General features: G+C 49.8%; 1 protein-coding gene across 6 annotated transcripts; it reads right to left on the bottom strand.

Annotated features, from left to right (window-relative positions):
* Window positions 1–2,929: 2,929 nt before the first annotated feature.
* Window positions 2,930–25,902, bottom strand: cspg4ba (chondroitin sulfate proteoglycan 4ba). 6 transcript variants are annotated; one of them, XM_085909779.1, is made up of 14 exons: window positions 25,656–25,902; window positions 25,433–25,516; window positions 20,253–20,357; window positions 18,333–20,125; window positions 16,119–17,458; window positions 13,170–13,333; window positions 9,264–12,809; window positions 8,671–9,144; window positions 8,412–8,588; window positions 7,224–7,422; window positions 6,858–6,989; window positions 6,160–6,335; window positions 5,842–6,025; window positions 2,930–5,770 (listed from the first exon to the last, which is right to left on the bottom strand). In XM_085909779.1, exons 5-14 carry the CDS (start codon window positions 16,213–16,215, stop codon window positions 3,753–3,755), a joined length of 7,167 nt encoding a protein of 2,388 aa, XP_085765905.1. In that variant the 5' UTR covers window positions 16,216–17,458; window positions 18,333–20,125; window positions 20,253–20,357; window positions 25,433–25,516; window positions 25,656–25,902; the 3' UTR covers window positions 2,930–3,752. The 6 variants fall into 6 exon arrangements, with proteins under 6 accessions (XP_085765905.1, XP_085765904.1, XP_085765906.1 ...); XM_085909778.1 differs by having other exon boundaries at window positions 18,333–20,357; XM_085909780.1 differs by lacking the exon at window positions 18,333–20,125.
* Between the last annotated feature and the right edge of the window lie 1,470 nt (window positions 25,903–27,372).

Below are 27,372 nucleotides of genomic sequence, written 5' to 3'. Positions count from 1 at the left end.
ATTGTGATGAGAACAACTTGATATGCTGTCTTCTGTTGTTACTCCAACACAGGCGGTCAAATTCAATTCAATGGCTTTTTGGGGGCTTTCTTTTTAGTGCAATGTTAGAGATGGAACAGAACATCTCTTCAAAAGCCCACTTGAGTAATCCAACATCAAAATCCAGTCCAACCAATGAGCACGGGAACCCACGCACAAGCTTGTGGACGGGTCACATGGTCAGAAAAAGCCCCCACTGTTGCCTGGCAACACGTTAGCGCAAGAAGCGGGAGTTTAATGCTTGCAGCCGACATCCTAATCCCAGTTTTCCAGCAAAAGTCAGAAGCTTGTGTGTGTGTGTGTGTGTGAGCTGATAGCATGTGACCGCAAAATGATTTGTGTATGGACTGGATTTGCTCCAAGTGTGAGTTTGTGTGAAAGAGAAAATATTTCTGCCAGGAAAGGTCATCGTTCAATCCAAAGACGAAGCGGAAGCCGACAAACAACAGGACGGGAACTCGAAAGAAGCACCGAGAAGACCTTTTGCTGTGGAGATTGTATGATTGCAGATTCAATGGGAAGTCACCTTGTACTCATATTTCCATTTTCACATCATTGCGAAGCGCTCTGGTCACATGACCTACACATTCACATTGTGGATGCATGCGGCCTGTGCTGTTTGCAAGACAAGAACAACAAGTTGAGGACGCCTGAAAGGCAGTTGAAGCACATGATTTTGGACTATTTAAATGAGTGCGGATTAAGCGGATTGGAGTAAATTGCCACTGTGAGAGGCTCATTAAACGCTGAATAGCATTGTGGCCTTATATCACCCTTCTTAGCCGTCCACCCCCATAATCTGGTGATCATCTGTACACACAGCAGCTTGCAAAGTTGGACTTGTTTCAGGAAAAAGATACGCAAGTATAGCACTGCAAACTAAACTTGATATCTGGGAAATTCAAATGTATGTTTTCAAGATTATTTAATTCAATTGCAATATTACAAAATGACATCTTTGATACAAAAAAGTTAAGGCTCGGCTCACATTAGCGTCACTCGTGACTCGTGATCCATCCGTCTGTCCGTCAGTCCGTCAGCCCGTCCATCAGTCGATTCGTCCGTCCGTCCGTCCGTCCGTCCGTCCGTCCGTCCGTCCGTCCATCCATCCATCCATCCATCCATCCAATTTTAAATAAAATAAAGCACAAAAATAAATCATTAAAAATACAAACTGTAAAATTAAAAAAATTCAAGTAGGAAACAGGAAATAAAAACATCCTACAAAATGAGGGATATAATGACACAAACTGAAACATTGCAAATTAAAAGGATGAATAATAGAAATATAAATTTTTCAAATATACTACAACTATCTAACATCATTGACAATCCAATGATATCGTTTTTCCATTCCATTTTTTTTTTTTTTTTTTTTTTTTACTTGACCCATTTTGACAATGAATACAAATGTGCCACTCTTGGGCTCACAGTGAAACCGAATAAAGGCATATTATGAATGCATGATCAGCCATTCAGGACCCAGCACATGCAAACATGGGGGGGGGGGGGGGGGCAGAGGTGAGATGAGGGGGATGGGGGTCCAGGGTCAACAGAACCCTGAAGGCCGTCATGTAGCTTTCTTTTCAAAATGGATGTAGGGTAAATGATTATGGCTGAAGGAGGAGACGATGGCTGGCCATAATGGGGATGCTGCTCCACTTCTAAAAATGAGACCTAGTCTACCAGCACAATGCCCGCTCCCTCCCTCCCTGCCTCCCTGCCTCCCTGCCTCCCTGCCCTCTAGCATCCTTCACAATGCATTCATAATGAAAATCATTCTCAAAAACAGAGATTCATCGAAATAATGGAAAACAAGACATCTTACCTCGGCGGTTTCCTCTGTGGGCCACGATAAGCACGATGGATTCGAGGATGATGCAGGAGGACGAGGAGGAGGAGCAGGTGCAAGGATGCACGGCCACGGGAAAACACACACAACAAAAGCAAGCGCTTCTATTGAATCAAACGCCTTCCAAAGGAGACATGAAGCCACAAATCAGGCTGGCTCACCCGTCTTGACCGGAATCCGGCTTTTGTATCGGATGCTGGCCGTCATGTTGAGATGAGATGCGATGCGCCTCGCCTCGCCTCGCCTAGCCTAGCCTCGCCTCGCTCGGCTGCCACACATACACACACACACGCACGCACACACACACGCACACACACACACACGCTCACGAGCAGCAAGAGACAGCAGGAGGGGAAAAAAAGAGGCCGGGCAGCGACGGATGCAAGCCACGCCCATTGTGGCTCAGCCAATCAGCTCGGAAGCAGAAAGTGCAGCGAGAGCTTCTTCACTGACACTGACGCCTTTTAGAGACTGAAAGAGAATAAATAGAATCGTTGTCTCGTTGAAATAGGGTGAGCAGACGTCCTCTTTTCCCCGGACATGTCCTACGTTTGAGCCCTAAAATTGTTTTTCAAAAATCGCCCGGGATTTTATCGGACTGCCTCAAACATGAGACGTACATGTACAGAACATTGGGGCTTGCTTCGTTACATATTGCAAAGTCAAGACTGTGAGGTACAAAACTCTATCCAGCGCGAAGCTAATAGTAACAGAAGCGAGTCGAGCTGGGGTGTGCTGAGCAGGTGCCATCAAGTTGAAAAGGGACTTATATAAGAATAGTCATGAATACGCTTCTAACCTTGAGTTGTAATGTCATTTTAGTACAAAGGGTATCAAGTAGTTCTTCTTGTTATGAGCGTGAGCCTAAAACCTTCCAAAGAAGAATTTAGGGAGACTTTTAAGCCTGTTGGGGAGACCATACCATCATTTCAAGTCGTTTAATACAAATGTGCGATCAATCAAATATGGCATTCTACATCCTGTTGGTTACATCATGAATCATGAACAGTGAACTGATCAGTTCAGTGTCAACTCATGTTTCCAGTTGCTACTTTTTATTTTTGAAAACATTCCATATGATAAATACAAAGAAAGATTTGAGTCATTTTTTTCCCCTGCTCAAGTGATGGCAACAAATGTTAATGCAGCATTCTCATGACAAAAAGCGAGCATGATACAGTGTTAACTTTAAAAACACAAGCATTTGATGTTTACACATGCTCGCAGTACTAACATTAAGCATTGAAATATATGTATTCATTGAAATAACCCGTTTTTAATCAGTGATTGGACCTATAAACATTGCATTCCACAGCAGCCAACTTGCAACAAATGAATAAAATATAGAAACCTGAGTTTAGAGGAAAAAAAATCCATCATCATCATCGATTTAGAAAAGCATGTGGTGAAATGCTTGGGCAGCATCAATGTCAGAAATGGTCATTAAAACTCGGATCCTACGTTTATTTATTGGCCACTTTTAAATCGACATCAGTCATTACAGTGGTGTCACTACCTAACGTTTAACAACAGCACCCTCTGGTGGTGTTCGCAGGTGCGGTGGCGGTAGCAGGATGGACTTGACCCAATGAGATGATTTGTCGACATTTTTGTGACTGCACCTCTTTGATGGCACAACGGTTACGTCTTCTCGTCCCATCTTAATGACCCACCGGCATTTTTAGCTACATAACTTACCTTATGATCTTTTCAAGAGACTCTTACAGAGTTGAATCAGGTGTCGCTACCTTGACTTAATATGTACAAAAGCAAAGGTCTTGAGCGATATCTCTTGGAGAAAAAAAAAAAAAAAGTTGGTCCCTTTGCTGCGCTCAAAGATTCATTTCCCCAAGACAAGAAGTCAAACCCAATACTGATTCCTCTGAAGCGAAGGAGCGGCAGTCTGGATGGTTTGCGACAACGCGGCGGCGGCGGCGGAAGAATCACGACCACTCCAAGAGCTTACGAGAATGTTGGCCTCAACCGTGTCACCGTTGTACCGCCGCTGGTTCCGTAGCAGTAGGTGACTGAGAGCGGGGCTACCGGTGCAGGCGGGGCTTAATGGGGTGACGGTGACCGTAGGGACGGCGGCGCTCCTCTGGCTCTGGTATGACGGGCCCGGCGGCGGCGGCGGCGGCGGCGGCTCCTTCGGCGCGGCGGTCCTGCGCTTCCGTCGTCGGTGTCGAAGAAAAACAACCAGCACCACCAAAATGATCACCAGCAGAAGCAGAGCGAGCAGAGGCAAGACGACCAGAAGAGGACCGGAGCTTTTTTGCGGGTAGGACGTGTTCATAAAGGACGGAAAATGATCCGCTCCTGTGGTCGGCTTCCCCAGAGTTGTGCTGAAAAGGCCCGTTCCGTTGGACTTCCCCCAGCGCTCGCGTCCTTTGAACTTTGCTTGCTTTTTGCTCGACTGCCGGGTGTCCGCGACAGCTGTGGAAGTAGCCGCCGTTCTCGGAGTCTGGATCGTCGAGGTCGCCGCGGCAGGATTTGGGGTGCTCGGAACATCCCGTGGCACGACGGTGAAACGGAAGTCCCCTCTGGCGGGTTGGACGTTATCAGCTTTTAGTACAAAGCCCACAGAGTCATTCAATGGTTGAACTCCGCTCACGTTGGCGTTCACTTCCAAGGCTACTTTCTCTTGCGTAAGGTCCCGGAAGGTGAAAGACTCCAGCGCTTCCGATTTCCGCCACTTTTGAGTCTTTGGCCGAACCACTTTTGCGTGATTGGGCTGTGAGACGATTTCAAAGAGCGGGTCGCAGCTACACATTTCAGCCAGTTTGGAAGCATCCAGGTAGGCCGGGTCCAGTTTTAGGACACTCCCGCTGGGAGCCTTCACACTTTGGCCAACCCGGATGAGAGGAGCCACGGTGACGTTGAGCACTTGCGCGCTCAGATTGGCCTCAGAGGTGAAGGCTGTGAACTCAAAGCTATCTCGGGCGGCCGAAAGATCGCTCATGTGGTAAGCCAGGCGTCCCGCCCGTACGTCTTCCTGATCAAAGTCGGACACCTCCCGGGTGTCCAGTAGGAGTTTGCCAAACTTTGGCCCTCTGGAAACCCGATAGCGAACGGTGGCGTTCCTGCCGTCGGTCTTGGCGCCGAGGTTGTCTCCATTGAGAAAAACCACAGCGCCACCTTGCTGGAGTGTCAAGCCCGTATGGTTGACCAGAGAGATGGTGACCTTTGTCACATCCAGGTTGAAGAGTTTGTAAATGGGCTTATGGTGGCCGTCCGTCACACTGAAGTAAAAGACCCCCGAAGCGGGGCTTCCGTCATGGACAAAATAAACGCAGCCGTTATTGATCTGGCCTTGGGTGAAGCTTTCGATCGATTGGTTTAATCTTCCGCCAAGAGCGAGGTATCCGTTATTGGGCTTGCTGATCACGGAGAAGGCAATATCATCGGGGGGGTTGTCCAAGTCTTCAACGTTGAGGTTCTCCGGCTTAATGGCGACCGTGTCTCCTCGCGCCACAGTCAGACCGGGCGCTCGGGTCTTCAAGACGGGTGGCTGATCGTTGACGGCGGAGACGCTCACGTCGAAAGACTCCTCGACCACGTCCGCGTCGTCCAAAGGCCTTTGAGCCGTTTTGCCTTTCGGGTTGACCCAGGCGCTGAAGGCGAAGGCATCGCGCCTGCTCTCCGAGTTGTCGTGCACGTAGGCGATGCCGTATTTGTCGAGGATAAATTGAGAGAAGTTGGGTTTCTCTTTGGTGAGGTTTCTCTCGCCCACCACGAGCACGCCGTGCCGCGGCAACGAGGTCACCCGGAACCAGACTTCGTGGGCGCTGCGCTCGGGCGTCGGCAGCTTGGACATCAGGTTGCTGGCGTCCAGCTTGGACTTGTCAATAATGACGCTCCCTCCTTCTGTGACTTGAGCACCTGACGTTTGGAAAATGAAAAGCCGCCATTTTAACACCGGATGCGTCTTCACAATCAACTCTCGTTGTTACCCGTGTTGGCCAGAAGGACCGTGTTGGCGTCGGGTCGTCGGTTCTCATAGGAGATATGGATCTCGAAGGTCACGCTCTCCAGAGACGAAGGCGGTGAGGTCACAGAGAAAGTCAGCGAGTCCGCGGCTTCCCAGCCCACAGACTCCGTGGCGCTTTGAACGTATAGGACCTCTTTCCGATCCACCTGACGGAAGGAAGGAAGGAAGGAAGGAAGGAAGGAAGGAAGGAAGGAAGGAAGGAAGGCACGGCAACGTCTGAACGGCTCTGGATCCGGAGCCAGCCGACGGTCATTGAAATCATCAACTGTTGGCTACCCACCATATCTTGCGTGAAGGTGGAAATGTCAAGTGAGGAATTGTCCCTCTCCTTCCTCACCAGGCGCCCCAGTTTGGGATGTCGGATGACGTGGAACGTAATGTTGCGCTTGGAGGTATCGCTGACATCATCGTTGGTTACCACTTGCAATTCCTCATTTGAAATTGCCCTCGAAGATCCTGGTCAAAGGAAAATGCGGTCATTTACACAACTTTTTGGAGTAGCAGTGTCCTGGTCTTTGTTGGAAACATTGTGAAGCCGTTCCACCAATGCAAGCAAGGCAAGGTGGCAAAGATGACAATGCACTCATCACTTTGCGTGGTGACAGTGAATCATTCTACCCCTCATAGCATCTTCTTCATCTGCTTCCTCAGACAAGACAGTATCAAGAAAGCGAGCACGGTGTTTGCTCCTCTCGTAATCTTGCATCCGGACGGCGGCGGCGGCGGCGGCCTACTTTGAGCTCGCTACCATCACCATCATCACCATCATCATAGCTTGTCACGCCAAACAGCCAGCCATTCTAGGGCGTTCCCATTCCCATTCAGCAAGGCTGAAGGCATGATAAGGGGCACGCTCGGAGGACGTGCTCCATGGTCTGGGCGAGTACTTGAAAATCCTTTTCTCTTGGTTACGAAAGGCATTGACTGGACATTGCATCATCCAGGTGATTTGGCAGCTTAGGTCATGCTTTGATTTACCTGGAAAGACCTTTAGGGGGCGATTTTGGGCCAAATGGAGGACCAAGGCTCTTGCGGTGATGCTAAAGATCTGCCGGGGAGTAAAATGTACGCCGTCGTTGACTTGGAAGTTCAACCCGCCAGACGTGGGACCTGAAAGAAAAAAAAAAAGAAAAAAAAAAAGAAACGCATTCCAAAACAAAACCATTAATGACAGCTACACGAAACTCCTGCCAATATTTGTTTTTGTTTTTTTCCGATTGCACTATTACAAATTGGAAGATAACTCAACAAGCCTACATTTGAACTGAAAAGCATTTGGTGGTTGTGTTGACGTCAACAGCGCAGCGCCTCCTAGCGGATGCAAAAGAAACAGCTACTTTTTACCTTTATGCACAAAGAGCAAGTGTCCCTGGTCGATGTGGGCCTGAGTGAAGTTGAGCACGGCTGTCGCGGGGGCACTCTTTAGGGCCAGGTGGCCGTTGCTGGCCGGGGTCACCGTGAAGCGGAGCTCCTCCGGGGGGGTGTCCAGGTCCTGCGCCCTCAAGTCCTCCACGCTGATCTCTGTCACTGAGGACACCCAAACCTGGACATAGAGAAAAAAAAAAGGCAAGAGCCGCCAGACTAAAAGTGTTCATCATTTTCTCAGCATCTAAATGAAACAAAAGCGCTGCGATAACACGGAGGCCGTTACGCAGCTGAAGGCCAATGGAGGGAGGCAGGCAGGCAGCTGTGCCCTTTCCTTCCAAATGACACAATGGAGTGCAGCTCCGAGGCTATTTTCTCATACTGCTCTTTGATCGCCCTTTTCCATTTGGAGCAGAACTGATGTGTGGGAAAAGTCTTCCGGATGAAGCACCAAAGGACAGCATGAATGACGACATTTCAGATGCTGAATGCAGATTGCATTTACAATCCAATATAGCTGAATCTCTTTTCGACACAAAAATGTCAAATTTCACCTCCCAATTTCATTGAGGCGCTTTTATTGCCCTGTGATTGGCTGGCAACTTGGAGTCCCTCGTGAGTGAGTTGACAAGAAAGGACGAGCGAGCGAGCGAGCGAGCGTCTACGGCGCTGCGAGGGCCAGAGCGGCTCTTGCGTAACGCAGGTGGGTCGGAATTCCCAAAGGCGGTTGTGCGCTGCGCTGAAGATCCAGACTTTCTTTGCCTTTGTTGTTGCCAGTGTCGGTTAGGTCTCGTGGGTGGGACTTGACGAGGGCCACGGAACGCTTGTCACCTCGACTCATCTTGTCATTCTTGCAACTAAGTGGAATTTGCTTTCCATTGCCCAAACCATTGACCGAGCCCCCTTGTGGACAGCAAAGTGTTGCGCACATCTGTTGAGAATGCCCAAAATGCACCAATCTATCATCGCTTCTATGTATAGTGTTTGTTTGCTTGCTTTCATTGGTCAATCCCAGCCCATATAGAAAAAGAGCCATGAACAAGTATGCATCGAGAAGAGCCGTGCTCTCGTCGAAAACCAAAGCAGCAGCGCAGCAGCGCAGGAGCGCAGCAGCGCAGGAGCGCAGCACTCTCTTCACGCTCGCCCATCGCACGCTCACCCGCTCACCCTGAGGACCCTGTTGGCGGCGATAACAGGGGGCTCGTCGTTGACGGCGGCGACTCGGACGAACAGCGTGCGAGCCTCGCTCCGCTTCCTCCGGCCCGCGTCGTCGGCGACCACCGTGAAATTGTCCGCTGACGTTTCGCTGCCGTCGTGGACGTAGTAGATGAATTCACGCTCCACCTGGTCGACGTTGGGAAAGCGTTAGCTCGCCGGTACGCAGACGTCGAAAGGAATGAAAGTCGGCAGCCGGCCGGCGTCGTACCTGGCTCCCGCTGAAAGACGTCAGGGCCACGCCGGGCTGGCGCGAGTGCTCGATGCGGCCGTGACGCGGGGGCTCGCTCACGTGAAACAAGAGGTCGCTTGCGGCAAAGTGTCCGTTGTGGACTCGCAGTTGTTGCTCGGTCAGGGCCTGGCGGCCACCCTCTTCCACTGTGAAATTGGAGACCCCGAGCGGGACGAGGCGGGGCACGATATCCACCCACATGCTAATGTCACCGACGCGGCTGACGCCGTTGGTGGCCTCCAGCACAAAGGTGTCGTTGACTTTATTGGGCTCCACCTGCACGTAGCGGACCTTCCCGACGTCCACGTCCTTTTGAGTGAACGTCCGGACAGGAGAGTCCCGGCTTCCGAGGCGAGGTGGGTCCGCTTCGGCCCAATGTCGGAGGAAGCCGTGACGGGGACCCGCCTTGACGGTGAAGACGATCTCTGATGGCACGTTGTCCTCGTGCGTGACCTGCGTGCGCGTCAGTGGGGAAACAAAAGCCGAGGTTACATCTCTGGAGAAGACATGTTCTATTGCATGTGAATGCTGCCTACAGTGGGGGGGGTTTTTTTTCTCGCTCGCTCGCTCACCTGGAGTTTGGTCGGGTCAATCTTGACCGATTGGCCCTCCTCGACCAGTAAATGATTGTGATGCTGCAAAAGGGGCGGCCTCCGATGACTTTCCAGGTAAACCTTGACGTCGATCCTCACCGCCAGCCGGACGTCCTTAACCCTTACGGTCAAGTTGAAACGATCCGCCAGATGTTTGCTATCATCGTGTCGATAAGAGACGGATCCGTTCTTGAGGTCCGACAGCGCGAAGGACTCGGCCTCTACTTCTTCCCGGTAGAGTCTTCCGTGCCGAGGCGCGGCGTTCAACTCCAACGCCACTTCTCCGTCGTGGCGAATATCCAGATTCGACGCCGTGCTGAAATTAGCGGTGGACAACGTCGCGGAGTGTCCCTTCTGCACCAGCAGGCCGGTGTTATTGACAACTTTCAGGAAAGGCTCCTGCGCGCTTACCTCCAAGAGACCGGACACAAGGTTTTTGCCGTCCGAGATAAAGAGACCAAACCTGCCGAGGCTTGCGCCTTTATGAACGAACAACACTTTCTTGTCCTCCAAGTCCTTTTGTCGGAACTCAAAGAGCGGACGACCCGTGTCGTTGGCCAGCACCAGATCTCCCACGGGAATTCCGCGACGCACGTACATCAACTGGCCGTCGTCAAAATCAGAGTCGGGATCGTGGTAACGCAAATCGTCGAGGGTGAGCAGCCTTCGTCCTTCTCTCACCACGTGGAAAACGCGATCGACCAGCCGTACGGGTTTTTGATCGTTGACCGGTTGAACGGATATGTTGAACGTTCCTTCTTTGGAGCCCGTTTCCTCATCCGCAATGAAAGATTCGGAACCTTGGGCGATGGAAACGATGAAGGTGAAGCGGTCGTGCCTGCTTTCGCTGTCGTCGTGAACGTACGCCACGCGTTGGTCCGAGAGATCCCGATTGCTGAAGGTGCGGACGTCGTCGTCGTCGTAGCCGGAGTCGGACGGCGTGATACGAGCCAGCCTACCGTGTTTGGGGCGACTTGTCACCGTGTAGTGCACATCCTGCGTAAGTAACGTTTCTGCAAACAGCTCCTTTTTGGTGATCACCTTACTTTGGCCCTCTTGAAGAACCAGTCCGGTATTATGGATGAAAACGTGATTGACATCGGCTTTGATGGAAAACTGAAAATGGTAGTTCTGGGACTGAGCGTGTTTGGAGAACAGGTGGAACTTGAATCTGTCCTGCGTGTCCTCGTGAGGCCGCTCGACCAGTTGATAGCGTACATGGAGATCCGTGACGTTTCTCTGACTAAAAGTGGAGTTCTTTGTCAGGACCGTGGTGCGGAGAAGTAGTTTTCCTTTCTTTGGTGTGGTGAGAACCCGAAAATAGAGATTCTCCTCAGAGACGACCACACCCGTGGCTTGGGCAAACAGATGTTCAGAGTCCAGCGTTACTTCCCTGACTTTCTCCAAGTTGATCATTCGGTTCCTGACCAAGTGGTATCCCGCCCATTTGACGGCGATGGGGAAAAGCAATTGGGCGCTCGCCCTTGCGGCCACAATGACTTTACAGCGAAAAGAATCGCTGGCGTCGGACTGCGTCTGAATCTCGCCGTACGTGCTGACGTACCTCAGGCGTCCTTTTTCCAAAAGCCTTTGGGAAAACGAGTCGGCGGGCCTCCATTCGCCGCTGGAGTGAAGTCTCTGGAGCGCGCCGTACCGCGGCTGCTCCACCACATCGTAGCGGATGTCCACCGCTTGGTCGACGGCGTTGGTTTCGACCGACAGTTGCGGCGTACCCATGGCGGCCGTTTCTCCTTGGTTGACATTCAGACCCGTGTTGTTGGCAATTCGAAACTCAAGTCGGACGGCCATCACCCTTAGCACGACGGTGTTGCTGACCTTCTCGCCGTCGCTGACTCGAAGCACCAGCCTGGAGTTGGGAACGCCCACGTGAACGTAATACACTCGCAATTCTTGCAAGTCGGAGTGAGTGAATGAGCTCACCGCCCTTCCTGGGTCATTCTCAATTTCCAAATAGCCGGCGTCTGCGTTCAGGTTCCCCAGCACGCTAAAAACAAGCCGGGCGGCGTCGCTGTCCACGTCGGTGGCTTTAAGAACATCTGGGCTCAGACGTTTTTTGGAGTTTTCCAACAAGACAAAAAGATTTCCTTCGGGGAGACTCAACTCGGGAGCGTCATTGGTGGCTGTGACTGTGATGTCGAAGCGATACAATTTGTCCGCTCCGAGATAATCGGGAGGGACTTCTCTGCGACCGCCGGAAGCGATTGTAAACCGGAAGAAGTCGTCGGGAGCTTCGGAACCTCCGTGGACGTACGTGACCCGTCGGTGCCAAAGGTCCAACATGCCGAAGGTATTCCGGGCTCGGCCCGGATCCACATCCAGCCGGATCTGACCGCGCGTGGGCTGCTCTCGGATTTCAAAGACGATTTGAGACTGACGGATACCGAGCGTCTTGAAGTCCAACAGAACTTTGATGTGTTTGGCTTCCAGAGATGCCCGGCCGCCTTCGTCGACCACCAGAGGTTTCAGCTGCACAAAATTAGAGCCGTACCTTCTGTCCAAACCTCTCGCGAGCGTCGGCGTCACCGAGGAGAACGGGGACTCGGGCGCACCGGTCGGCGCCGCTTCTTGCTCGGGTCGGCAGCCGACCGAGATATCCTTGGTGACGAGTGCGTGGGCGAGCCCCGTCCTGACTCCGTTCACTCGGATATTCTTCAGGCAGCCTTTGAAGGAGCCTCCGCGCGTTGCTTTCCCCGACACGGACGTCAAGTCGGCCTTTCGGACTTCCGCTCTGGTGCGGTCGTCGACGCCTCCGATGAAAAGGGAGCCTTTAAAGTGCAGCCCCCCCTTTGGGCGAGAGCCCAAACTGCTTCTCGCCATTTCCCCATCGACGGCTAATTGGAGCGTTTGAGAATCCAAGCGCATGGTGATAGCGTGCCATTTCCTGTCATTGATCAACGTAAGCGAAGCAAGCTCGGTTTTGCCGCCGCCGCCTTTGCCGACGATGGCGGCCAGCTGGCCTCCTCGAATCTCCAACGCCGCAAAGCCCCCCTCTTTGGCAGAGATGTACACGAGTAGGCCGTCTCTGGCCGAAGTACGCGCGACGCACTCGAAGACGGCTTCTCGCCGGCCGTACCGGGGGGGGAGAGAAACGTAGGCCCTGGAGCTAAAGAAGCTAACGGGGTCCTCTTCGGTGGCAAAAAACTGGGGACTGCAACCCAGCGACACCTCGTGGACGATCTTGAATCCGCTATACGGCCTCAGCGACGACAGCAAGTCGTGTCGGTTGAACACCGCCTCCTCCAGGCAGCCTCGAAAGCCCACCGGGTCTCCGGGGAGGTCAAATCTGTCCAGGCCAAAGGAGCCTCCTACGTAGATACCGTCGGAAATGTGGAGAACGTGACGGGGCCCGGGAATCTCTGCGCTCGTGTGAGACTTCTTGTTTACTGTCAGAGTGACGTTGCGCTGGGAATGGTTGACCTCCACAAAATGCCAGGCCAGGTCATTGAGCTGCGCGCCTCTCTCGGAGCGCAGTAGTAGCTCCCCGGATCCCAAGTCGACTTTCAGCTGGGGAAAAGAACACATGAGGGGCCTCGCGTTAATCAGAAAGGTACAAACACATTTCACTTCCAGCAAAAAATAGTCCAACCTGCTATGTCAGACGTTACCATGTCTTTTTTTTTTTTTTTTAGCATGGAACTTAGTTGCCATTGAGGTTGGGGGGGCATTTCAGTCAGTAAAGTCACGGACAAGTCAAATGAGCGTGTTAAACTAGCAGTCCCGATGAGCCTTCAGAATTCGCAGCTGTGACATGAAGTCACTGCTATGTCGATTGGCACTCGACTGGCGTCGCGCAGACTTGTCCGCTTGCCGGCCGGAGTGGTGGCTTGGGGACTGCGTGCAATGTACGCTCGAGCATGTACCCACCTGCAGGCGACCGGCGTTGAGCTCCAGCAGAAAGTAGACGCTCTGGCCGGCGGCCAGAAACAGCAGCCCGTCGGTACTTGAGGTCCGGAAGCGAACGCGGAGCCTGTTATGGTCGGACGATTCTGTAGCCTTCAGCTGTACAAAGCCGTCGCCATAAAAGGACGCTGGAGAAAAATAGCCAAAAGGAAAAAAGGGGCACATTTGTAAAAAAAAAAAAGGACAAAATATATATACGACTCATCTTTTTGCAGTTTTGACAACAAAGTATGGCAATGGCAAGGGGGGGAGAAAAAAAAAGAAAAAAAATCAGCCAGTAAAGTATTGTGCTCTTAATATAGCACACATCTGACATTTAGCTAGAGAAGCACCCGGCTAATTAGCATTCTGCTTGTTCTTACCAGGGTCGCGTCCACGCACGCACGCACGCACTTCACAACGCATTAGATTTCTTTCCAGAGGCTCTTAAAGTAACCTTCACCTCAACTTTCCTGAACCTTCAGCAAGCTTTTGCCTGAAAATATTGAACATTATGCAGAGTGGCTTTTCATGCACCAAAGGAAAGCCCGCTGACAACCAACAAGATCATTTTGCTTGACGGCGCATGTCTGTCGCAAAATAGCAGCAGCAGCAGCAGCAGTCACAAAAGTGCCTTTAAAAAAAATAAAAGCGGCTTTTCAATGTCAGCAGGCCGTGTGATTTCATTCGAATGCCACCAGAGCAGTGAAGAAAGTGAGCCATCCTTCAAGCTGAACATAAAAGCTTCCCACAGCCTCACAGATCCGTCCGTCCGTTTCTTCTGGCCGGCTTCCTGGCCAGCCTGTAATCTGGACCGATGTGCTCTGAAGTGGAGCCATCCGAGGCAGCGCGCTTGTAGACCATGGTAAAGGTGGAGCAAAGAGAAGGTGAAAAGGAATGACAGTGGATGATTTCTTCCCATTTGTCTCTGGAGGCAAACCGACTCAATCAAGCGTGTTAATTGAGCCTACGCCAACGATGCCATTCACTCATCCACAGTGAATGAGGCTAGGACCTTTAACACATGTGACCAGTGTGACTATTCACAACAGAGGGGGGAAAAAAAAACCATCCATAATGACTAGCTATGAAAGTTAACAATTTGTTCGTGACGCATTAAGTTGTTCAGCCTTGGTGTCCACTGGCTCCATTGCGTTGCTCCTATTTTTTAATTAGCACTTATTATTTATTACCTTAACTGTCCTGGTCTTCGGTCGGTCACATCGTTGAAGGCAAATTCAGAATTCTTTGCTTTGATTTTGTGCCCCCTCTCAGTGGAGACAATTATAAATAAGACAGGGATGTTTTTGCCCATTACTGTCCTGACAAGGATGAACACGCACTCAGATTCATTTTGCTGCCTGCCTGCCACGGCCACGATGATGTCAGACTGACTGTCTGTCTGTCTGTCTGTCTGTCACGTTGGCTTCAAAACACCGGTCTTGGCCGCGCAGAGCTGCATTCTTCAAGAGTGCTCGCTCAAAACAAAGACACCCAGAAGCCGTTTTGTCACCCAAATTCTCCAAACAAACACGGACGGCCATTTTGGGAACGCCCGCGATGTGCAATAGCTACGAGTCCGAGGAAGCACGTTCTGTCACTTGAGCAGCGCACAGCCAAGCCAAGCCAAGCCAAGCCAGTCAGTCTTTATTGTTAATGAGAGAGTCAAGGACCAGAGCTTGTCACTGCTTGTGTGCCAAAGTTTATCCAACAAATGCAACTTGACTCAAGTGTCTCTTTTTGTTTGTCAAAGCCCTACAACGGCACGGCACGGCACGGCACGGCTTCTTAGGGAAGACTCCACTCATCACCGGGCACAAAAGGATGCCACTAACACAACGCTCGCTCGTAAGAGCTCTTTGGAGATCTAGCAAACATTTTGGACGTTTCAAGTCAAAAGTTCAAGTCTTCAATTCATCATATACTAGTGGATGCTGCCGATACCAAGCGCAAAATACATCTGAAGGTGAGACGTGTCAACAGAGGATGGAGCATTGGAGCTCGACTGCTAGTATTGTCACAAAACACATCCAGTCCACTGCTGCTGAGATTTTGCACGAGTGAGTGAGTGAGTGAGTGAGTGAGTGAGTGAGTGAGTGAGTGAGTGAGTGAGTGAGTGAGTGAGTGAGTCAGAGTGAAGTGATTACTGATGATCCCCACTGGCACACGCCGTGATTGAAGCCGGAATGAAATCAAGCACATCGTGAATACGCATACGAGTGGAAACAATGTATATAGCCGTAAAAAGAACACGTGGGCAGCCTTGTCCCTTCGTCTTGAAAAGAGCCTGTGGCGGTATTGTCGTCACCAGAACCGTGACACGAAATCTAGAAAGCATTATTTCGGACTGACACGGTGAGTTCAAAATGAATTCGAATGATAGATAGTCAACGACAGAAAGAAAGAAAGAAAGAAAGAAAGAAAGAAAGAAAGAAAGAAAGAAAGAAAGAAAGAAAGAAAGACAGTCCACTTCATTGAATCTTTGGGGGATTCTAATTCTAGATTGAAACCACGTTGAATAGATGACATTCCATTTGAGTTCTACTGTGCTGTAGGCGCATTATCAACAGGAAGTCGTGAAGCATTGGATTTTTGCTTTGTCGCACCTCTTGCATCGGATGCCAACAGACAGTCAGGTGACAAATCACGGCATTGGAGTGACAGCATTTCAGCAATTGGAAAGAACACCTAGCAACAGCTAACGCCACTTTTATTGGGCCTGGCTGCCTGGCGGCCCGGCGGCCCGGCTGCACGGCTGCCTGGCGGCCCGGCTGCCCGGCTGCACGGCTGCCCGCCCGCTATGCCTGCCCGCCTGCCCGCCCGCCCTGCGTGGCTGCCTGCCTGGCTTTCCCCCTCGGACCAAAAGTGGCTTCGCAAAGCACACGAGCAAGTTCGATCGTCATTTGTGTGAAAAGGTTGGAAAGTAGCACTTACCTGCCGACGCTCGATCGACCAGGAGCGAGCCCCAAAGCAGTCCGCAGATCCACAGCAACAGCAACTTGTTGGGGGCTTTATTCCCAAAGGAGAACATCTTCACTTTTCACATGCTCGCTCGCTCGCTCGCTCGCTTTTCACTTTTTGTCTTCTTAGGCGTGTAGTCCGACACGAGACGGCTTGGCAATGTGATTGGGTTCTGCACGAGAAAAGAGTGGACCGGACCAGAGCGGACCGCCGACCCCGCCGACCCCACCAACCAGCTTGCGACACACGACTCCAGAAACTCCGCCTCGTGAGCGAGCGAGCGCTCTCGTGAACGCGCCTTCTAAAATAACAGCACAAGCGTGCGTGCGTGCCACTGCCACTGCCAGCCAGGTGATTTATTTCTCAATTTAACGAGTTCGAAGAACAAACAGCGGCTTTTTATATAATGCAACAGTAATCATAGGACAGGGAAATGACTCAAATTGATGGCTTGTTATTCTCGGCACGTTTACTGCGTGGTCACCTGTTGTCAGGCAGAATTTAGTGGGTTCAATTATATGTACCCCACAGGCAATGGAAAAAAAAATGCAATTATAAAAAAAAAAAAAAAAGAACATAAAACAAAGAAAGTTAGACAAGCACTAAAGTTCCCATTCGGCTAAAATGGTTCATAACTTGAAAAAGAATCAGTGAGAGTGCATTTAAAACTGCCCATTCAGGCCGTCTTGGCCACAGCACTCCCGCCCGATCCTGAGGAGAAGAAATCAAATGAAACGCATGACACGTCGACGTTATTGACGTACACTCATTTCACATTGTCTAAGAAAAACAACAACAACAACAACAACACTGCAGCACTTGTTATTTGTCATCAATTGATCAATCACTCACAGATCAATTGATGACAAATTACAATAGCTCTACACACATAACCATTGGGTTTTAGTCACAGAAACTGCCATGTAACATTCGAGTAAGAGCAAACAATGTATTTTGGAGAGCGCCTCAATGAAATGAAGGCACATCCAAATCACCATAAGTATCTTTAAATAGCTCAACACGCATAGTAAGTTTATGATTGAAAAGCGACAAATCACAAGAGGTCATCTCGAATATTACAAAAAGAAACCTTCTTTCAAGCTTCTGAGGGGAGGTCAGCTGACTTTCCCAAGTTTCCTGTACTCGTGTCTAATACAGCCGAAGATGGCGCGGTAGAAGCGTCGCTCGGCCACCGCGGACGGGGTCAGCGAGGAGAGCGACGTCTTCACCGACAGCGAGGTGAGGAGCGCCCAGAACTTGGCGTGGTCGGCGCACACAAATGCCGCCGAATGGCCCATTAAAACCATAGTGTCCTGCAAAAGAACAAACATGGGCTTCTTCAACAACTCTAAATCATAAGCAAAACACATGATGGAAGCACAGCATGAATCATTAATGCTCCTTGTGTGGACAAAGGAGTTATGCGAAAAGCAAGTCTGAAAAGCAGCCCAATTTGCCAAGCTCATGTTGATTTGCTTTGACAGCGGTTGGTTGGGCGAGTCACGAGCGTATAACTAATAGAGTTTGATGAGAGCGCAACTGGGTTGAGACAGTCATTAACAACCGCCATGAATACCATTGTGTGCACAACGCAAGCTCCGTTGAGGACATTTTGGAACGCAGCTTGAAGATTCAGAGCAAAAAGACCCGTCCGTCCGTCCGTCCGTCCGTCCGTCCGTCCGGTCCGGTCCGGTCCCCCACGGGTGTATCGAAGCAAGCTTCGTGAAGTATTGTCGGATGCTCCAGCGTGAATGTCAACTATCTTATATATCTTGATCCTAAGGGCATTTTGGAAGCATGGCTTTTGACGGGACTCAATTGCATTTTATTTGCTGTCTTGGGTTTTGTTTTGTTTTTTCCTTCCAAAATGTGGTTGAGCAACTTCAACGCTCGGTGGCGCAACAGTGCTTATTGTACTTTCGTCCGCTATAGAACAATAGAACTGCACTGTCCCATAATGGCTGTCTGTCTATGGGGACCAGGAACAAGAAGATTCCTTACGCTGTCAAATTGGAATTGTGCTCCATTCTCTCGTGCACACGTCAACTCACTGTCAATCTGCTTATCGTGACCAGGAACAAGAAGATTCCTTACGCTGTCAAATTGGAATTGTGCTCCATTCTCTCGTGCACACGTCAACTCACTGTCAATCTGCTTATCGTGACCAGGAACAAGAAGATTCCTTACGCTGTCAAATTGGAATTGTGCTCCATTCTCTCGATCCCAAATCAGGCAGTCTGCGATATCTTGATGGCTTCCCTAAAACGTTCATCTGGCAGGCAATCCGAAAATATCTGCCGTCAGTCACCTATGCTGTTTTGAACTCATCGCTTCAACAACGCTGCGAGTTTCACCGGCAAATAGTCCAAAAATCCATCCAAAACAACCAACATTGACAGTTTCCCAATCAATCTCCGAATGAACGCCGAATTAAGCAGGTTGCTATGTTGCCATATCTCCAGATGCCATTCGGCTACTCAGCGTGATGATGAGACAAGAAAGAGCACACGGCATTGTTTTGTGTCGTGTAGAAGGGTCTATCAGTTCTTTCACTTCAAGTCATAATATGATACACGCATATTTGCCATTTTGAAAATATGAACTGTGACGAGGATTACGATCTTGTTCCAATCTATTTGCTTTGCTATTAACCCGGAAGTGCTAGAATTACACAAACTATATTTGTCGTATTATTCCTATTTCAAACATTGCCATTTTTTTTCTTTTTTCTTTTTGTGGGGGAAAATGTGATCGTACATGCGGTTGGTTGTAATTGCACCACCACGCCACGTCCCAAAAACGACGTTGTCATATAGTTGACACGAAAAGCTGCAGTGGAGCACTATATCCAGCAGAGGGAGACCAAAGGTTGTATTTCAAAGTCCAAGTCTGCTTTATTGTCAATTTCTTCTCAAGTTAAGACACACAAAGAGATCGAAATGACCTTTCCCACCGCCCCACGGCGACTAGACACATTACACAATACATACAAGACTCAGGACTCTCTGGACTGTATTTTGACCGTGCGTGCCCCTTAACTATTTGGGTATTGGCACAACCAATGGAGAAAAAAAAGAAAAGCGTGGTTCAAGGTGTGAAAATAAAGAATGCTGACTTTAGAATGCCGTTTGCGCTTTGTTTTTGACGTGTGTTGAGAACAAACCGGCAAGCTGTCAATCAAAAGTCAATGCAGGACTGGGTCACATTTCTTTGACCCCCTCGAATGAGATGAACAAATGACTCTCTCTCTCTCTCTCTCTCTCTCTCTTCAACTTCCACCATTCATCATGTGGTTAGGTTGGCCGTGTAACACGGAACCTCTCCGTGCAAGTTGACGCAACGCGGTACCCGTCCAAAGGTTCTTATTATGTTTGGCCCTTTCCAAACCTGAGCGGGTGTGCGCTTGCTCTTCCATCTGCCGCGATGTGGGGAGTCCCAGGTGCTTTTTTTCACATGCCACAATAGAAACCAAGCTGCTCTGTATATATGTAGAGAGCGCAAAGTCAGGCTTTCGTCTGACAGCTCGGAAGCCGAGTCAGCCCTTTTTCAATTCCGTGGTGAGAGTTGCCCCGCGCTTGTTTAGGAATGATATGATCCTTAGCGGAATTATTGTATTCGCAGCGGTGCTAAGATAATAACTGTGAACAAACCTACATTGTGTGTCGCTCGGGAGCCCTTGAAACAGTGGAAAGAAAACGCGGGGGGTGGGGGGGGGGCTCCGTTAAAGAACACATCGCCGAGTTGCTCGGGAAGCCAGTCAATAATAACGGTGGGCTGGCCGGCTGAGTCATTGAGACACCGACGGGAACTCCTTGAACTCGACATTCTCCAGGCAACTTGATTGGAGATAACCGGAAAGGCCGCTGGTACTGCTTGTACCTAAATATCCCCTTCAAGTGTGCTGCTGCCATTTCAAAATGTCAGGTCAGCAAATGAAGGTTTGCCTGCATCCAATGATCGGGCTCCATCTCACCCGTGACCTTGATGAAGGAAGGAAGGAAGGAAGGAAGGAAGGAAGGAAGGCAAGGCAAGCCATCTCCAAAAAGGAAGGACTCCACTTTGATTTCCCAAGTCAGACTCGAGTGTCTTTCTTATCGGTCAACTCACATTCCCGGGGAGTCCTTTCAGGATGTCTCCAGGCGTGACTCACTGGCTGGGAGTCACCGTGGGCGTTGAACAGAAGCTTCCAGCAAGCCAGGTGTGTCAAAGATCCTGCAGATACGGACAGGTAAAGAAAGGATAGATAAGGCGTGCCAGTTGCAAAGACGTGAGTCATTAGTCACCATTTGCAGAAGAAATGTATTCTGTGAGGAAGTCATATCATATCAGGCCTTCGTGTGCGGAGTTCCCATGTGATGCAAAAATAGGAGCATTTATGATGCCGGCTCATGTCGTGAAGCTTTGATTACCGTGCACACTCCTCTTGTAAAAAAAAAACAACAGTGAGTGAGCCACTCCCCCGAGTGGCGCCTCGTCAGGACTGGGAAACGTGGCTTCTGTGTTTCCCCCGCCACACCGAGCAGGGGAGAAGAAGTGTGAGGCGGCTGTCGGCGGACCATCTTTTTACAACAGCTCCGACGTGGCTCAGAGAGGAGTGACTCCCTTTGATTCGGGGGTACCATGGAAACTGGCATTGACCGCGAGGGGGGCCCGCTTTCGAGGCATCCCGACGGACGGACGGACGGACAAGCATGCAGGAGAGGAGAGGACAGGGACGGGCAAATGTAGATACTCTGGAGAGTCGCAAGTGAATACTGTCAAAGTTGGCTAGCGCACACAGGCTGTTGCTCACGGGTCCCCCGGGTTCGGCCCGAGTTCCCGAGCCAAGATGAGACGTCAGCTGGCTCCCACTGTTCAAATGCACCACCCCGCCTCGAGCGTTGAAGAGGAGCTAGCTACAAGGGTTCAGAGACCGCAAATATGTCAGTAGACCACACAACACAGATGAATGGACCAAAAATAACACTGGCCTTCTTTTCAATGGATCTTCTGCTAGCAGCGCTAAGAATTGCAACCAAAAAATGAACAGGTATCAAATAAGTCTTCCTCGCCAGTAGTTGGCGCTACACTGCGGCAGTTTGACACCTGAGTGTAGTCATGCACGTGAGAAAGAAGGTTTTTGTTATTCAAGGAAAGTAATGCGGTGCTTGCCACCGTCAGAGGTGGGGTGACGCCCTCGCACCCTGTGCTGACCCGCCACTGCCACCGCCGCCGGTCTTAATTTAGTCCGAGCTCTTTTGCGAGGCGTCGAGTTGCAGTGCGTCATTTCTCTTTCCGGTGAGTCAACACAAGTTTCTGCCCAAAGAAAAAGAAAGCCAAACATTTATCCATGCATAGATGGAGCGAGATAACAGCTGTGCCAGTATTTACCATCAAGACAGTTGAGAAGCGAAAGGTGCCCTTGTCCTCAGCTTTTTTTCGGCACGGACAGCCCACCCTCACTCACGTAAGAGCGAGCGTATTCGTAGAATAAAAGCGAGGCTTCTACCGTGGGTATCGCTCACGTGTCCCAGGTGCTTACCTTACCCCAGCAGCAGAACACTTGACTTTACTCTGACAAGTTGGTATGTCTCCCTCCACGCTGGAAATATGGCAGTTATTCATGATGGAAATACATCCAGACAATGGACAACCTAGAGCCACTTTCCACCTATTTGTTCATTCACTTGTGAGGCCGAGGCATAAGAATTTGCTGAAGAAAATTGCCACGGTTGAGTATCCGTCTGGAAATGGGCTCCCTCCCGTGGCACCGAAGCGGAACAAACATCGATTGATTGCAGTCAAACATCAGCATCAGCATCAGGTCTGCCTTTTGACAAGTCACTTCCAGGATTTCAAATGAGGCCTTTCCACTTCCAAAGAGTCAAACTTTACATTTGCAATGTGTGCCTTACTTACTTGTGATGTTTTTGAGGAAAGCACATCTTTGTGATGTGTGAAATGAAGGTTGAGAAAATGAATTGAAAAACACATCTGTCCGAATCGATGGTTTTAAAGCCACGCCACGCCACGCCACGCCACGGCACGCCACGGCACGCCACGGCACGCCACGGCACGCTTCCTCACCACTGTTCCAGTCCACTAGGGCCTGGTGCCTTTTTTTTTTTCAATTCAGCAGCTTTTGCAGCTCTGAGCGTGCAGTGTCCACAAGGTTAACACAGCTAACATTCTTTCCACAGTTTAGCCGTATCAAATGCTCGATATCTAGCTTACATAAACGTTCATTCTTTTTTTTTTTTTTTTTTTCTCCCCCCCAAGATGTTCACCCGACTAGTCCTCTTTGCTGACTCTTAACTTTGTCCGCTGCCCAGATTCTTCACAAATCCAGTGTAAGAATGTTACAAAAGCTTCCGATCCAGCTCATTATGACACACGTTGTGGCATTTTCCCTCACTGCCTTGGAATGTCATCAACACGTTTGTACAAGACCCTTGTACAGTCACATCACCTGACTGCGTACTAATCTGCCACCGCATGGACGGAGCAAAAGTGCCCGAGTAAAGTTGGGATGTTCTCGGAGGCTTATGCCGACACATTTGAGCGTTAGCGCAGAGCTAGCACAGCATCATTGTTCAAAGGTGGCACTCAGGAGAAGGCTACAAATTCCTTTTCAAGGAATTGAATGGAGCTCAAAACACACTTTGGTTTGATCCCAGTTCAAATCACAGAAGAGCTCCAAATACCAGTCAGTATTAGTGCAAAATCCGACTTGACGAGCTTTACTTGATTCATCAGAGCTGTGGGCCTGCCTCCCTCTTCACATGCGTTTCAACTGAGGACCTTGAAGTCATGGGACTGAGACAGAAAGAAGTGGCTTTCTTTTGGAAAGAGCACCAAAAGTGGGAAGTGAGAGAGAGAGAGAGAGAGCTGCTAGTGTGCTGTGGCAGGTGTCAAAGATTCGACTTGTGACATTAGCCAAACATGACAAGCCTGAGGGAGTTTGCACCTGCGCCATCCACAATTGGACGCATTTCCAAAACATGAACGCTTGGTTACCTTTCCAGCGGGAAGGACACCTTGTTGGGGAAAGACACACGTGGGCACAAACAAACATCTCGGGTCTCGTGTAACATACATCCATGGAATGGGATAGAAACACAACATTCGACCTATTTCCACGGCCGGCCGCTGTGATTTGTTCTACTTTCAGTTGTACTCAAGCAGCGACTGACTCGTTGCTGGAGCTCCTGCATCCATTTCCGGACCGACCTGAAGTTACCGTCTCTGTTTACTTTCCACCATGAAACAAACAATGTTGCATCATGATTCTCTTTGCCAAAGGGGTTACAGGTTCTATCGTGTTTGGACCATAACACAAAAGTCCGGGGTCGGGATCACTCAAAGGTTTCTCGTCACATTTATTCAGGCAACGTGATGATGATTATTCGGGGGGGTCGGGATGTGATTTTGTCCCACACAGCTCTGCTAACTGGCCCCGTTTGACACAATTGTACAAGTACACAAAGTGAGCAATAGTTACAATCTGGATTCATTTATAAAACAATCTCAAATAGGTGTATCCTACAAGACGCACGTGTGTTGAATGAGAGCGATTGTGTTTCTTTCAACAAAACATTGCGGCGGGCAGTTAAATGTACTTGTGGCCGCCGTGACCTCGCATTATCCGGATTTACCCTGGCCTGCTCGGAAGACTCGGTGTGGAAGATGGCCCGATTGTCAAATGAAGACTTTTTAGGATTATTATTCATTCATAACTGTTAATTATATGTCCACTTAGTGGAAGCACAACACTTTTGTTCAGTGTGGACTTGATGTCACTGACTCACTGACTTTGACTCGGAGTCAACTGGCTGGCTCCCGCTTGTGTTTTACGTGTTGACTATTCCAAATTGCCCAACATCTCCACTGAAGGCCCATTCTGTATGGGTGTAGTAAAAATCAACAGAAAAGCCAGTGTATCCGTGATGGATGGATGGATGGATGTGTGCAAAACTTCAAAAGCTAGTTCCATTCTTTTCAAAGCGCCTCTCAAATCCCTTGACGTGCCGTTGTTGAAGCCAGTGTGTCTTGCAGATGGCTGCACACATTAACAAGTGATGGGAACTTCTTTCTAGAGCCAAAGCCTTTGAACCACAAAACATTCTCTTTCTTTCTTTCTTTCTTTCTTTCTTTCTTTCTTTCTTTCTTTCTTTCTTTCTTTCTTTCTTTCTTTCTTTCTTTCTTTCTTTCTTTCTTTCTTTCTTCTTTCTTTCTTTCTTTCTTTCTCCTTCCTTCCTTCCTTCCTTCCTTCCTTCCTTCCTTCCTTCCTTCCTTCCTTCCTTCCTTCCTTCCTTCCTTCCTTCCTTCCTTCCTTCCTTCCTCCCTCCCTCCCTCCCTCCCTTCCTCCCTCCCTAGCCGACGTTCATTTTTTCCATCGTAAGGGCTGGCTCGCCATTGTCCTTTCAAGCTTCTTTTGTCCACTACGAGCAAGGAATGTTAATGACCTTTACTTGACATTGTTGCCAAGGTGCCGGCGCGCCATTTTGACTTGCCGGGTAGGTGGCGACGCCACATGTGGCGCAAGAGAACTTCTTTTGATAGGAGAATAAATTGGATTCAATTAGAGCACAATTTACCCATTCAAATATGTGATATCAGATTGATTTCACTTATATTAGCCTACTGTTAATCGATTCAAAGAAGGAGGGAGAAAGGCAGAGCACCATGAGGAAATTTTTGAACAGCTAATGGGCTAACCAGCAGTCTAGCAGTCTAGCCGACAGTTCTTTGCGACAGTTACATTTCAACATGATGCACTTTTGGAATTGCTCATATTCTTTTTCAACTTCTTTTTAAAAAAAAATAAAAATCATCAGGGCGCAGTTTTAAAACAGCGAGTGCTAAGGCTATACCACAAATGGTAACACGTTTAAAACATGTTTTGTTTTGTAGCATAAAACTGCGCTTTTGTTGGCTTTGATCCATTTCAATCCCTGAGTGGAATTGAAGGCAAGCAACCTTAAATTCACGTTTACTCGAAACGAAAGGACGCTCGGCTCGGCTCGGCTCGGCTCGAACGAACTCATCATGAGCACGTTCCCGCCGACGTGAGACAAAGTCCCTTCTGTTTGGCCCGGTGCCAGGCATTCATTGGCTGATATTCAAAGAGAGCACGGGGTCACCACACAGGGATTAGGGTCACCCGCGTTGGTGAAAATTGAGGACCAGGGGGTCAGGGTTAAGGTTGGCGAGGCAACGTGTGCAAAACGAGTCTCTATTAAATCATTCGATTCAATGACTGTGACTAGCGGTTGGATGCGGGCTAACTTCGAGAAATCGTGACAAACCTTTTTTCACGGGTGAGACGAATTCCCGAGGAAGACGGTTATTCATCGGGGGGGGGGATGCATGTTGGACATGATAATCCTCCCCTTAAAAAAAAAAAAAAAGGAGGTTAGGGCTTGGCCAACGGCTTAGGTTTGGGTTAGAGTCACCCTATGATTTTCAGTCATAACTTAAAGTTAGCTACATTGCGTGCAGGACTTTAGTCAAAGGCAGCAATGTTCTTACCTTGACACGAGTAAACATTCAATTCCTGGACGTTTCATAAACATCGCCTGGGAATTACTCGAGAGCACTGACGTAATAATGGCTATAAAGGACAACCTGGCCATGATTGCTATTTTCCTTTTATATCATCTGGCCACCGGAAGCAGAGCAATGCTAGCGATACGTCAGTGAGGGAAGGGGGGAAGTGACTGAAAGGCGTGGAATGTGCACAATGTCCGAACATGCTGGCTGACTTGCCTGTCGCTCATTTGAAAAGCACGCACGAGTAACCGAGAGCCACGCACGCACGCACGCACGCACGCAAGCACGCAAGCACGCACGCTTGCCGAGAAGGAAATCTCCACGTCACTGAACCGTAGTAACCCTCAGTTAAGGTGAGGCCATATCTCTCAACCAATCACAACGGAGCAAGAATCAGGCAGTACGCTCATAGCCAATCACGTCCCTTGTCATTTTTCCCCCCCTCGCTCACTTGCCCTTTTTTCACTCCTTTCTGAAATCCGCCCGCTCGCTCTGGCATTCCCCGCCCGCAGGCGGAAGTGAGGTTACTGTCGGCGGCCCGTCGCGTCGCGTCGCACCCACTTGTCTTTTGTCCTTGGATCTCTTCTAAACTGCTCAGCCACGCCATTATGTGGCGCTCATCCCGAATCCCGGCGTGCGTGCGCGCGTGCGTGGGTGGGTGGGTGCGTGCGTGCGTGCGTGCGTGCGTGGGTGGGTGCGTGCGTGCGTAGGGTTGTCGCATGCGGCCGGCCGGCATGTATACTTAGATGGCGCATGAGCGCAGTGTAATTTGAGGTTGGGAACGCTGACATCTGCGGAGGACGGTTGCGTAATCTGCGTCAAGCTAAGACAGGACAGGACAGGAGCGTGTCTGTTTGGTCCTCGACTCGCATTCCCACAGAATCCCATAACACGGGGTGGGTCAGGACTCAGGTGGTCCGTTCCCACACGTGAGCGAGATGGAAAGGTTGAGAGATCAGCTCCTCAAAACATTCTTTGTTTGATTTGCGGGAACGTATGAGAAAACTCCAGTGCCTCGTTCATCCTATTAACGGCGGCGATGGGAAGGAAAGCAGAGTTTGTTTGACTTGACGGTTCTGAAAGGCGAGATTTTTGGAGGGCCGTCGGAATCGAGGCAGCTGCTTGAGGTCAAATACAAGAGCGCAAGTGAAGCCGCACCTGCCGCGATGTCGTCAAACCTGTCAATGATAGTACCGCTCCAGCTTTTCCTGTATCTCATCCAGAAAAGCAGGAGAAGAAGGCCACTCAAAACATCTGTTCCACAAGTTGAGACGCTTCCTCTCCAGAGAACCGTTGCTTCGTCACTGACCAAAGAATGTTTGGAGGAACTGAGCAAAATCAGAGGACACTGAGTCTTTCATCGGCGGTGAAGACTTCTCCTCAATTGCGTTCTTTCTCTTTGTCGTTTGCTTGTTGCTGCACGCTCGCTCCGACATCACTCGAGTGCTCTTTAGCAGGTCTCTACGTATGCTTTCACTGTTAGGATATGAACACTTGAAAACAAATGAAACCGCACCGTGTGATTGATTGAGAACTTCAAACTCTTGCTAAAGTCTTGCAAGCAAGGAGCCCGCCATCAGGCATAAATTGGCACCATTCACTTTTCCCTCTGACGAGGCACTTTCCGTGACTTTCCAAATATGAACGGCGGTCCCTTGTAAAAGTCCTCATCGGTCATTGAGTGACCTCGCTCCCT

The sequence above is a fragment of the Syngnathus leptorhynchus genome, chromosome 4, assembly GCF_054491065.1.
Source record: "Syngnathus leptorhynchus isolate UIUO chromosome 4, UIUO_Slep, whole genome shotgun sequence".
NCBI lineage: Eukaryota > Metazoa > Chordata > Actinopteri > Syngnathiformes > Syngnathidae > Syngnathus > Syngnathus leptorhynchus.
The sequence above is the reverse complement of the archived record's forward strand: the minus strand, read 5'-3'. Positions and strand labels throughout refer to the sequence as shown.